Source organism: Polyodon spathula, chromosome 49, assembly GCF_017654505.1.
Source record: "Polyodon spathula isolate WHYD16114869_AA chromosome 49, ASM1765450v1, whole genome shotgun sequence".
NCBI lineage: Eukaryota > Metazoa > Chordata > Actinopteri > Acipenseriformes > Polyodontidae > Polyodon > Polyodon spathula.
Genome location: NC_054582.1, coordinates 2103905 through 2116575, shown reverse-complemented (window position 1 = coordinate 2116575; position 12671 = coordinate 2103905). Strand labels below are relative to the sequence as shown.

Sequence of the window (12671 nt, the reverse complement as noted above, 5' to 3'; positions counted from 1 at the left end):
AAGCTGGGCCGTGTGGTTCACATCATCCAATCCAGAGAGCCTTCGCTCAGAGACTCCAACCCAGACGAGATCGAGATCGACTTCGAAACGCTCAAACCTTCCACGCTGCGCGAACTCGAGCGATATGTCAAGTCTTGTTTACAGAAAAAACAGCGCAAACCTTTACGTAAGTACGAGACGCCCGGAAAGGAGAGCTCGTCTTCGGGGGGAGTTTCCCTGCTGTTATCTGCGATAGTCGGTTTGCTTCCGGAATGAACCGTGGTGTTCTAGAGCTACTCTCCTACCCCTGTGCACGTCTGTTGGTTGTTTTTGTTTTTCTTTAGTGTGTGCTTTATTTGGCTAAGAATGTGCTGTTCTAGAGTGAGCTCCGCGCCCATTGTCCAAGACAGTGAGGTTCTAGAATGAGCTGTGCATTGCTTGGCGGTGCATTTTCCTTTTTTTTCTCTGTTAGAAAAAGAAGAGTCCCTGGCCTGCGCTTTTTGTTAACACAGCTGTGCGATCTTAGATCGATCCCTGTACTTACTGTACACGGCTGTGTGTTTCATCCGCAGCTGGCACAGGGAAAAAACAAAGTGCGAAGTCTAAGGAGGAGCTTGCTCAGGAAAAGAAGAAAGAGTTAGAAAAGAGACTGCAGGACGTGAGCGGACAGCTGAACAACAACAAGAAACCGCCCAAAAAAGGTACCTGTGTTGCAGGGTTAGCAAGCGGCTTGTCGTACAGGCTGCTGGCTGGGCTGGACTTCAAAAAAGAAAGCAACAACAAAAAAAAAAAAAATAGCAGGCAGAGAAGAATCCAAGAGACAACCAGGGGTTCAACATTTTTGTTGTTTGTTGTTTTTTCCATTTAATATTTTTTTGGCCAACTGTCTGGAATCAGTTTTTAGTTTTGTTCACGTTAGAGGTTCCCTTCTAAACTTCTGGTGGCTCCACTCTCCGAAATCAGAAGAGCATGTCGTTTAGGTTTTTTTGAGCCTTAAATGGAATTGTTCCCCAAGACGCTGCTCATGTTTTTAGATGTCCGTCCTTTTTCGACCCTGTGCCTGTTCATGTCCGCAGGGAGCAGCACACAACCGATAATTCAGCCAGTAAAGCCTGCTTGAGGTTTATTGCTGTAATGCAACTGCAGACAGCTGGTTTGGGCTTGTGATTTCAAAGGAGAGACGTTGTGACTTGTTGGTGTCGTCGTTGTAACCTCGTTTTTCGAGAGCTTGTGTAACAGTCGTTTGCCGTGGCGGAGCACACATAGTAGCAGTGTCTGTGGCAGGTTTAAGAGTGTGGAGGCAACATAAAACACAATCAGACGTGCCTGAGGGAAAATTCGTAATCGAAGACGGGACCTTTCTGTGTTTGTTTCAAGTCATTTCATTTTTTTTTTTTTTTTTTTTTTTTCTTTCGTGTGTGTGTGTGTTTGCATGTTTGTTTGTTTGTTTGTTTGTCCCCAGCGATGGGGACTACAGGCCATCCACAGCACGGATATAGGAGGGACACATTTATAGCAAACACCCTCTATTCCTGTCCATGCTGTGAAGCTTTGTGCAGGTTGTGTTTTAAAATGTGCACCAACAAACACCACAACCCAGTGCAGAGAAAACAGTACAGTAGCTTTATAAGAAACAAAATATTTGCAACACTGACTGTTACGAATCAAGAAACTCTTGCAGCACCATCACAAGGTGGCACTCTAGACAATGCTACACAGGGCTCCTCCTAATGGAGAATCAAGTTAAAGAGCTACAGAACATCATGTCTTTGTGTTATATAAGCTACAGTAATTATATTGTCACTTCCTTGTGCTGTCTCTGTCTGTTTTGTTCCATGTAATAAAACAGTGTTTGATTTGTGTATCCAGGTTCTGTAGCAACTGTCAGTGTAGATGATGATGATTTTGCTAAATATTTGCTTATAATTGCACAGTTTTCTAGATTCTGAGTAAAAAGGTGCACATTACCTGATGAAGTAGCCTTGATGACTTATTGATTTTTGCCAAATCGATATGTAAACTGGTTATTGCTACAGAACTGTAAATGTGTACTAGAAATGGGTTTATTTAAAACCTGACTACAATAAGACAGCACAAGCAAGCAATGGTAAGTAACTAAAAATGTGAATCATTTAAACAAGATTTATTTTATTTTTTTGATAAATGTATATCGATCTTGACCTTTTTCTTGTGGCTGTTGCCTTACCAAACCTTACACGCAACAAAGGAATACATTCACAAGCTGTTGAATACTAAAAGTGAAACTGAAGTACCTTTTTCAATGACAAATATATCCATAAATCTTAATTGCTCTGCACTTTGATTCACTATATAGGTCTGAAATGTGCGGTTTTGAAAACACACGTTTTCATTTTAAAGAATATCTGGTACTAAAAGAGGTTAAAGAAAGGCCTCAGTTTCCATGCCTTAAATGCACTTCCTGGGTCATTTCGCCTCTGCAGTGTCTTCTGGGTCCAGGCATATTACTGGCTTGAAAGCATGTCATTCAAAAGGGGACAGCAGCTGGTTGGATAACGACAGAGAAAGGAGGCGCTGGAGACGCAATTGTCCAAAGAAGTGCAACACTTCTCTGAAAGCATATTGTGTAGCAGATAGTAACCTTGTGCTCAAATGAATATTGGTGTGTACTGGACATCTGAGACCTACAGCTATGGCCAGAAGGTTTTGCATCACCCGGTTTTAGAATTGTCTAATTTTGCTTCATAAAGTAAAATAAAATCTTCTAAATAATGAATTACATTAACATATTAGAATTACATACCGCTTTGCAGTTTTCCATATACTTAACGAAAAACTGACTAATTTAAAAAAAAGTGATGTTTCGAAATCTGACATGAAATTCTGTACTACTATTATGACTTCCAGCAGACACTTGCCACATAATTGTGTAGTTTGATTTACATGATGTTAAATAAAATCTAAATTATTTGTATTTTTTTTTTTTTGTCTCGGTTCTAGAATTTTTAGGATGCAAAACTTTTGGCCCTAGCTGTATATAACGAATGAAAATGCACAAGCAGCAAGATCTGTTAGCTTGAAACACTTCAAGGTGTGGATGTGTTCCATGAATAAGGTGTTGTGTGTCTCTCTTGGAAGGCGGCGGTGGTTTAATGTGCTGTTCTGTTCTGTTTCACAGCAGAGAAGGCAGGCTCTGGTCCAGCAGGCGGCCCTTCAAGGCTAAGTGGAAGCAGCAGCTCTTCAGATTCTGGGAGCAGTAGTTCTAGTGGATCAAGCTCTGACAGCAGCGACTCGGATTAAAAAACAAGCTCACTCAAAAAAAACAAAAAAACCTGGAACTTTTTTTTATTTGTGGTTTTTTTTTTTTGTGGTTTAATTTTTTTAAATACAGAAAACGTTGTGTGCAGTCAGAAGTCTTCCCTCTGGAGACTTTAGATTTTTTTTTTTTTTTTTAAATAAAAGAAAGTTACACATTCAGAACATTTAACATTTTTATAAAGACTATTTAAAAACAAAAAACAAAACAAAAAAAAAAACACAAAGTGTAAGCAAGCGTAATAAAGTGCAAAGGCAGTTACTATGTTAATGCTTGGCAACATGCCCCAATTGGGTTGGGGGTGAGGATGAGGCGGCCTTTTTGTTTGCCTGAGTGGAATTCTAGATTAGAGCAAAATGAACGAACAATTCAGAGGGGAGAAAAGTCTGATTTTACAAGTCCCAGCTGTTGTGATATTTATTTTAAAAATAAATACATTGTGCAGCGTTTGTAATTTTTTTTTTTTTAAGTTTAAAATCAAGCAAACATTTTTGCCAAGTTATAATTCAATTTTTAACATTGCACAGTGTGCTGGGATTCTATCTTTTAAAAAAAAAAAAAAAAAAAATTAAGGTTTTTTTTGGTTTGTTTTACTCCTAAATATGTACATGCACAGTCTAGCAAAGAGTTTGACCTGTGCACAGTCATCACATTCCAGTAACGTTTACCCCTGCCTTTGCATGTAATTATGTCGGCCTTATTTATTTGACATTTTGGGTAAATGGTTTTAGAATAGGTGCATGAGAACATGAAAGGTGTTTGTTTCTTGTCAACCTCCATTGTTAAGTAGGCATCTATCTGAAATGTCCGCTAAAAAGAAAACAACTCAAACAAATCTTGCAGGTTCCGTATTACATGGCTGTATACCTGTGCTGGTGCTTTGTCCGGGACTTCAGATAGGGTGTGGGGACAAGCCTGCATCTGACTCCCAGAGCTGTGTTTTTATTAGGAATGGAGTTACTCTAATCTGAACACGCACGTCATTAAAATACATTCCTTCAGAGAACTGGTTGCAATTTGATGATAAAAAATTAAACTAGCTCTTTTTTTTAAAATGTTGGATTTAGTTTTATTTGATCCTTGAGCATATAGAAGTATCCACCTTGTATATGTAACCCCTTTGTTTTAAGGATGTCTTAAAGCTGAATCTGCAGCTTGTGAAGGTCCACTCATGGTACAATCAAATTTGTGGCTTGTGTGGCTGTCCATTACATTGGCCATTGTGCTTTTATGGTTTAAGAGATCTTGGCCTGTAGCTGTATCCACCATTGTTTTGAGGCTTTAAATGCATACCCAGGGCAGAGGCACTATGTGTTGACAAGTTGTGAGGAATCACATGTACTGAACAGAAAGCAGCTGAAGGCCCATGGAGAGGGTAGTAATGCTATTATGGAGTGAATGTTTTGCTGTGTGGAAGTGTTTTTAGCTTTTGCACTGGATTGCTGATGGAAACCATGTCTTTGTTATAATGAAAGGTTCAAGATACTAAAGCTTCTAACATGGTGTAGTGCCCTCTTATTGTAAAAGTCAACCTAATTCAGTTGTAAATGATGTGGTGCTTTAAGCATGGACTTTCAGATATAACATTTTGTCATGAAGAAACTTTCAAAATGTATACCTGTCTTTTTTTTTAAGCAACTTGCAAAGTTGCTTGCCCTTTAACAGGAGATGACCTTATTGATTCTCAACTGGCCATTCAAGTAAATTCAGTTATGTTGTCGTGGGTCTTCGTTAAACAAACTTTAAAAATTTAAGGTTTTGTGTCATAGTTATTTTTAAGCTTTTGAAGTTGTTTGTAGGAGTTTGAGATATTACTAATTCACTTGCTAAATGATGATGCAGAGGCCACCCTGCATTGTTGCATTGCCAGGTTTTGGGGTTTTCTTTGTTAGCTTGCATCTTTCAGCCTTGACTGGTAGGAACTGGAACCTGTGCAGGTGGTGTTTTAGTTCATGCCAGCATGTGGCACAGTTGCTTCAGTTTTGCAGCAGTGCTGGCACTTTTTGGTGGAGATCAACATCTCAAGATGTAAATGTGAAGGTGCAAACTGAAGCGTGATAGGGTTTGTAGTAATGACCTCTGGATGAGGCTATATTTTTTAAATTCCTGGATTTATACAGCATAATGATATTCTGTTATGGTAGACATTATTGACAGTATTGAGCTATTTTAGCCCTGTAACTCCTGGCCAGCCACACAAAAAATAATAATTGCTGAAAATATCCACCCTGGCTTCTGTAAACTCTGTTAATACTGTGGGTATTGGACAGTTCTGTTTCCCCAACAGCCGTCTCATTCTTGAATTTTAGGATATAGAATATTATGAACTTGTAGCCTAAAATTGACTACTTTCTTCCTTTTTATATAAAAAAAAAAAAAAAAACCTTTTTAAAAAAAAAAAAAAAAGAAAGTTTGGAGCTCCCGGGGTCCCTGTTCTGTAACGGTTACACTTCACTGTTTTTAACATTTTTTAAATAAATCTTGTAATATGCTGTATAATGTTGCTTTATCAGTAGATAGGACTAGTATTGTTTGTTTGAGGTAGAGTCTTCCTGGTCACCCGCTGCAGATTCTTGTTTTGCTCTACAGTGACCCCAGCTGGCAGAAACAGGAGCTGCAGCATTGTGGGAGGAGGAGCAGGAGCCTGTTTCTGTTTAGCAGGGGAGACAGATGGCTGGCAGGCTGGGAATCAGTAATGAATGTACCCACATCACCCCAGAATGATTTAGGGAAAAACCAAGACTGGTAATGCTTGTGCATCTGGTTTAACAAAAAACAATACTGATACACAGCCAGATTAAAGGGGAATGCAGAGATTGCATTATTAGAGTTATGCTGTGTGTGTGATTAATGGTCTGGGAGGGTTCTTGTTGCTGTGTTTCTCATGGAGCTGGACAGTAAGAACTTGGTAGACTGCTAATTACCAAATACAAGAAGTTTCGATAGACTGACAATCCTTGATTCACTGTCTAAACCTCCCACCGCGAAGACTAAACTGTTGACAAATTTTTCCACCAAATCAAGTATGTTTGACAATGTTGCACCAATAGTGATCCCAAAAAAAATATTGATTTCAAAATGTATCGGTCTATCCCTTTGCGTGTGTGTGTGTGTGTTTATACACACACATGTCATATGAGCAATAGCTGTTTCCCACCCCCCTGTGTTTTAAACAGACTGGATTGTGTTTTAATATTCTATTTAATGTAACATTAGATAGTTTTAAAGCATTAACGTTTTGCATTAAATGCAGACACAGCCGATATCCACTGTGCTAAAAAAAACAAACAAAAAAAGGGAAGACTTTGAAGAATTTGCTTCTGTTCAATGTCCAGATCAGCAGCAAGTCATGCAAGTCCCGACTCAAATTCTACAGAGTAATTCCTCTGTGTACCGTTCACAATATAATATCTTCTGGGTTTCCTTTTAGCGACTGATGTCACTAGTTGAAAGAAAAAAAATTATATAAAAATATATATATTCGCCACTTTGTTTGTTTTTTAGGCCCTGACCAAGATATAATAGTTTTTATATTTTAAAACAAAGTTTACTTTTAATGTATGATGTGCATGCAGATTTATTGTAATTCTTTCTTATACCTTTTTTTGGAGCTGTTTATAGTATCTTCCTGTAAATGTCAGTCAGTGGGGGGAGGGAGGGGTGGACGGGGATTCATTGTAAGTAGTTTTAGGCTTGTTTATTGCAACACTGGCCTCTGAGCCAAAAAGGGAGGACGGAAGGGAGGGTGAATTAGAAGCTAATATTTGATGTAACTGCTAACAAGGGTCCCTGTATCTCATATGGGGCTTGTTTCGTTTTCATAAATAAACATCAAAAAACTAAAAGAAAAATCTGTTGTGTTCAGAAACATGTGAAAGTTGCACCCATTCTCTCCTAAGCACTCCTCTTGAGTGCTTCTATAGTAGCGCTGAAGCAAGATTTTTTTTAAATGCATTTACATTTTGTATTATAAATTAATCCACATATTCACAAAACTATCTCAATGTTTCAGTCAGCAACTAACTTAATAATCTTTTAGATAAACTTGTACACAATAACCATTAAAGGTATAAATGCCACTTTTGATCATTATTTGTACATGCTTTTGATCTGTTACAATGTGCATACTTATACGTATATTTACCTAGTTCATACACAGCCCACAGAAAACTTTCCACATTACACTATGTGTTCACCAAGATGGTCTACCTGGGGAGGGGGGGATTCTTAGCAATATTTATTTTATGGAATCACTGAATGATTGAGTTCAGTTTGGTCAGCAGGAACAGCCCTATGGCAGAGGTGTCCATTTACACATTGAAAAAGCCGCAGGTCCCCAGTGTGAAACCAGGCAAATCAAGTCACATTAGAACACCTAGCCTTATTCTGAACCTCACAAAATACCAACTGTACCATAAACTGAAAATACATTTATTTAAGCAGAAGTCAGCACACTTCCAGCAAAGGTGGTAAAATCTTGAGCAGTGAGCAGGATTGGTTGCCTGTTCCTCTAGTTTGATTTTATACTTCTACAACATGAGAAAAAAATCTAAAACAACATATTTAAAAGGATACCTGAACACACATATGCTTCATTTTTCAAACTGATTAAAACATTTTTTATCATTTGCTTGTTTTTGTACATATAAAGGAGGGCCTGTATGAAGTAATTCAGAAGCTCAAAAGGGTAGTCTAAAATAAGTGCTAGTCATGGTCTGTGCAAGCAGCTAAAGTTCAAATGCCCTCCACTTGAACACTAAGTACCAGTAGTACACATTTTCAATTCAATTACATCTCATGCACATTCTGAAGTCTGGCTGAATCACAGTTACAGGTGGGCTGCAATAATACTTTGATACATGTGTTGCATCCCACTGGCATTAAACTTTATTTTAGTACAGCATAAAAATCTCTAGTAAAAGAAACCACCGATAATGCTGCAAATGAGCTTTACATACAGGCAGCCATTCAATGATAAGATGAAACACACTGCTACGTCCAACAAATTGAACGTGTGATCCAATACTCTTATGGTAGAGTGCATGTCTTATTTCATTTTGATTGTCTAAACAATATAAATACAGGGTGGTTAGAAAGTCAGTAGGCTATACATGCCTTTGTGAATTTAATTAATACGAAAGGAGGGGTTCAATGGCACAAGCTTCAGTCAGGTGCTATGAGCTCTGACCTGAAAACCCCTTGCCATTCTGCATCTCGCAAGCAGAAACTACCCATTATTCTCAATTGTGTGGCGGAATATTGTATCAATCACTGGGGACGAGGTTGAGACCACCAAACTGATGTGAGCCGAGTCAGATTCAAACCAAGGGCTCCAGACGTGAAAGTCTATTGAATTAGCCTGCTGCATTGAGCCCTGGGTTTATGGACTAACTTCATTTTCTGTATGGTTCTCATTTTAAAGGTACTAAATCACACTGTCATGTTCAATTTTGCACAACATGTAATTCCTGTGTGCCTTTTGTGCATTCTATCAGAAAGCAGACGCTGCCCAGTTTGCTTAAACCCCCATTTATCATCAAGCAGGATATTCATTATATAAGGATATACATGTAAACCATTTGTTCATGTAGTTCATATCTGAAAACAGCTTATACAAATGAACCCAGACATGTTGTATGTCATACTGTAAAGGGTGTTTCAAAAGTCCTGGTTTTATATGTTTTCTGTCTCATTGCTGGTGAGAATATAATATACAGTAATGGCCCAGTATACACCACAAGGGTCAGGACTTTGGAAACACAGCACAGCCAGGGATGGGGATAAGGCTCCCATTGCATAGCAGTTTGATCCAATCCTGGTTTTGCTATGTTTAATAAGACACACCTGAGCTTGTCAACTATGCACTGTGGCTAACCAAGCTGGTGAAAAAAAAAAAAACTGGAATGGGTGAAACTGCTATTAAAATATAGGAGTCTTACTTCCATCCCCAGTAGAGCACAGTAATTCTAAAGATTATTTTGTATTCCAAAACGTCGTTCCTCCTTGCACTTTTTTTTTTTTTTTTTTTTTTTTTTTACATTACTGAGCAAATCCTAGACTGCCCTGTGTCCCTGGGGCTCCCCAGTTTAGTTTTGTCCCTCACTAGGATAGCCTGGTTTCCGAACTGGGTGTACCAGGCACTCTGACTGCGGCTCAGGTAGCTGCTCGGGGGAGACTTCTCCAGATCTTGTTGCTGCTGCTGCCAAATAAGCAGCGAAGTGTCCCGGTAGCGGAGTCTGGCGAAACCCTCTGAAAGAGCCTTCTCTGCTAATGGGACGCGACCACTCATTGTTCACGGAATGAATCACAGGGTTTATATGCTGTCCTTTACTGCAAGTCTCAATTCAAGGTACCAAAATATAAACAGAGTAGGAACTGAATCTTAGCGCAAGCTATGTGAAGCGCAGTGATCTTGCACTCTTTGTCCTTTGTGTTCCATGACTGTGGTTGAAATGCTAGACAAGTATTCTTTACTGTAGCCCATATGACAAAGTTACAGTAACTCCTCGTAATCCGAATATCTTCGAACAGCAGGCTAATCTTCTTCAACAGAACATTCTTGTGATATTCCCAGATTAAGACGCATGCTTGACAACACGCACTTTTCTCTCACGACCTTGGCATCGCCTGCGCCGCACAGGATGTTGAATCAAAGCGAGTCAATGCCTTGGTTATGTTGTTAGTACGCAAAAATGCACTCTAGCATTCGCTAACGCACTGGTATTAGTTCGCTGGGTGTGTTTACCATACTGTGCAGCCTCGTTCTACCTGACAAAACTACTCTGCATGGTCTTCTCAATAAAATGTGAAGCCTTTTTAAATGAATATTATTTCCCAAGCAAAGCGACAAGTCCATTAACTCCACGTTTGAAGGAAGTTTGGTCCGTGTTTCCAATATCCAATGTTGAAGTTTTCATTAAGAACCTACTGTTTAATTTAACACCACAACTTTAACTGAACTGCATCGACACCCTGTAATTCGCGGCTGCTGCCACTAGCAACAGTGTTGTCCTACCGTTGACAGGAGTCCCTATGAAACATGGCCAAATACTTAACGGTTCCTACTACGGCTGAATCCTAACAGTCAAACAACAGAACTCGCAGAAAATCTTTCAAGAGTTGACGTGCATATTGCAGCGAAAGGGAGGTGACGAAACGGAAAAGGGTAATTTTATTACAACTGGCGGTTGAGTTTATAGTGAAAATACACTACAACAAACCACTTTGTAAACATGCATAGGCGAGCGAAGTAGATGATATACACATTTGGATGGATAAATAAATAATATATAATTCTCCCAACACGGTAAGTGTGCATTCTGCATGTTAGTTAACAACACTATTTATGGACTGTTTAATGCTAACTTTATGATGGTGTTATGAATGCAGTACAGTCAGCTGCAAATAAAGTATTACCACCTTATGTATTGCACATGGTTCTGACAACACACTAACCCAACCCCATACAGTGAGTTGCCAGTTAGTTTCTGCTAACCTCAGGGCATGAAAACAGCAGTGGCTTTAATGGTGCTTCTCCTTAATAATCCTACTTCCCTTATAAGCCCATCCATTATTTTCGCAGTTACCAACAGAAACGTTCAGGGCTGCTTTATGAATGCAGATGTGTATGTTGGGATGGGTTGTTAACTCAAGGTCCAGTATGCTCTTACGAATTCAATATCCCACTGCATCTTTTGCAGAAGACAAAGGATGTTACAGGGGTGCTGAGGCTTCAAATCTGTGACTTACTGCACTTTGCTATGCATCTATTTATATTGCAGTTCACTGTAAAACACTGAGCAAATTATTAAAAGCGTGTTTTCAATTCTGTGTTTCCACTCAATGATTATGCTTTTTTGCATTTAAAATGAGTTTTAATGCTATGATCCAGACAATAAAGTCTTGCCCAATTAGGAGTATGTACTTTTCCTTGAAACTGGAGTGACCCATAATAAAGGATAATCAAATTCCACAGGTTTTCAGATCCCGTAACCAATACACGCTGGGTTTTATTGCATTATAAATCATTAAAACAACCCAGACTAAAGTATTTCCCTGTGAAAACATTTAGGAGCGTCAGACTGAGTGACAGATACAATACTAGTTGAAGTGGTTTAGAATAAGCATTACCCCATTGTGGATGCCACTGTTTATTGAACTAAAGAAGGGAATCCTTTGAAAGAAACCTGGAATGTAGGAGGTGTATCTGTTCCACATGAAAAACAAACATGCATTATCCAGGCACAGATGAGACCTGTAAGTTAATAATACAAATAGCAATACAACTCAATACTTTCAATCCAGCCAACTAAAACTGCATGCTGATATTGTTTAGAGAATAATTCTTGTAATATATGTAGTACTTCGACTGCAATACATGAAACAATAATTGGAGTATGCACCCTTATTAGACTACATGATAGACGCACACAATGGTAATGCCAACAGTAACAGGAGAATGCATGCACTGGTATTGTAATTGTTCCAAAGGTTTCTGTAACCATAATGTTACACAATGAGAAATCAGTTTTAGTCCCACTTTTTATCTGTGAATAATGCTGTACTATGTTCACCTGTTGTAAGTGATGCAAAATTAACCTGCTGTAAAAGTTTGGTTCAAGGTTCAATACATGCAAAGAATATAATAAATCGTAAATATAATTGATCTGGTTTACTTAATACTTAATTTTGACCTATATGTAAACTTTAAAAGGGCTTTTTTTTTTTTTTGTAAATAATGACTGTTTTCACCCAATACCAATCAATCATTCATAATCAAATTACTGTACTGTGGTATAAAGAAAGCTCATATTTTTTGTAAGTATTTTATATCACCACTAGATGGCGCACTTGCACACGATATTATACAGAAAATCATGCCATGATATGAAATCAAAGCATGTATGAGTAAAAGAGTACAATCTCAGCATGTTTCAAATCCAAAAGCCACTGAACATTTGTTAGTAGTGCCTTAGAAAAGTGCTTCCCAGCCCTGGTCCTGGGGGACCTGTGCCTGCTGGTTTTCATTCCAACTGAGCTCTCAATTACTTAACTCGCCCCTTAATTGAACTGATAATTGGCTAAATTAGACCTTTTTAATTGTTTTCAGCTCTTAAACAGTTGCAGGTTTCAAGTTAGCTGTAATATTTTATAAGTAACTTGAACTCTGCAACTGTTTAAGAGCTGAAAACAATTAAAAAGGTCTAATTAAACAAACTATCAGTTTAATTAAGGGTCTGAAGTAATTGAGAGCTCAGTTGGAATGAAAACCAGCAGACGCAGGGGATTCCCAGAACCGGGGCTGGGAACCACTGTCTCAGAAGCTTATCATACTGCTTTTTTTCCTCTGCACAGTTTAGTAGCAGAATTCTTGTTTGCTGATGCAAAGAGGATAAAA

At 38.5% G+C, this 12671-nt stretch overlaps 1 protein-coding gene and 1 long non-coding RNA gene across 3 annotated transcripts; one reads left to right on the top strand and one right to left on the bottom strand.

Annotated features, from left to right (window-relative positions):
• The first annotated feature begins 6 nt into the window (after nt 1-6).
• On the top strand, nt 7-7125 carry LOC121306684. 2 transcript variants are annotated; one of them, XR_005948240.1, is made up of 3 exons: nt 7-166; nt 552-680; nt 3137-7125. It is a non-coding gene; the product is annotated as an uncharacterized LOC121306684 (long non-coding RNA). The 2 variants fall into 2 exon arrangements; XR_005948239.1 differs by lacking the exon at nt 552-680.
• Nucleotides 7126-9148: 2023 nt separating this feature from the next.
• LOC121306721 (putative uncharacterized protein BRD3OS) lies at nt 9149-10300 on the bottom strand. The gene has a single exon (XM_041238612.1). The coding sequence runs from the start codon at nt 9561-9563 to the stop codon at nt 9309-9311; it is 255 nt and encodes an 84-aa protein (XP_041094546.1). The 5' UTR covers nt 9564-10300; the 3' UTR covers nt 9149-9308.
• Between the last annotated feature and the right edge of the window lie 2371 nt (nt 10301-12671).

Excerpts from the sequence above, each read along its gene's own strand:
- LOC121306721 (XM_041238612.1), bottom strand. The coding sequence starts at position 9,563 with ATGAGTGGTCGCGTCCCATTAGCAGAGAAGGCTCTTTCAGAGGGTTTC.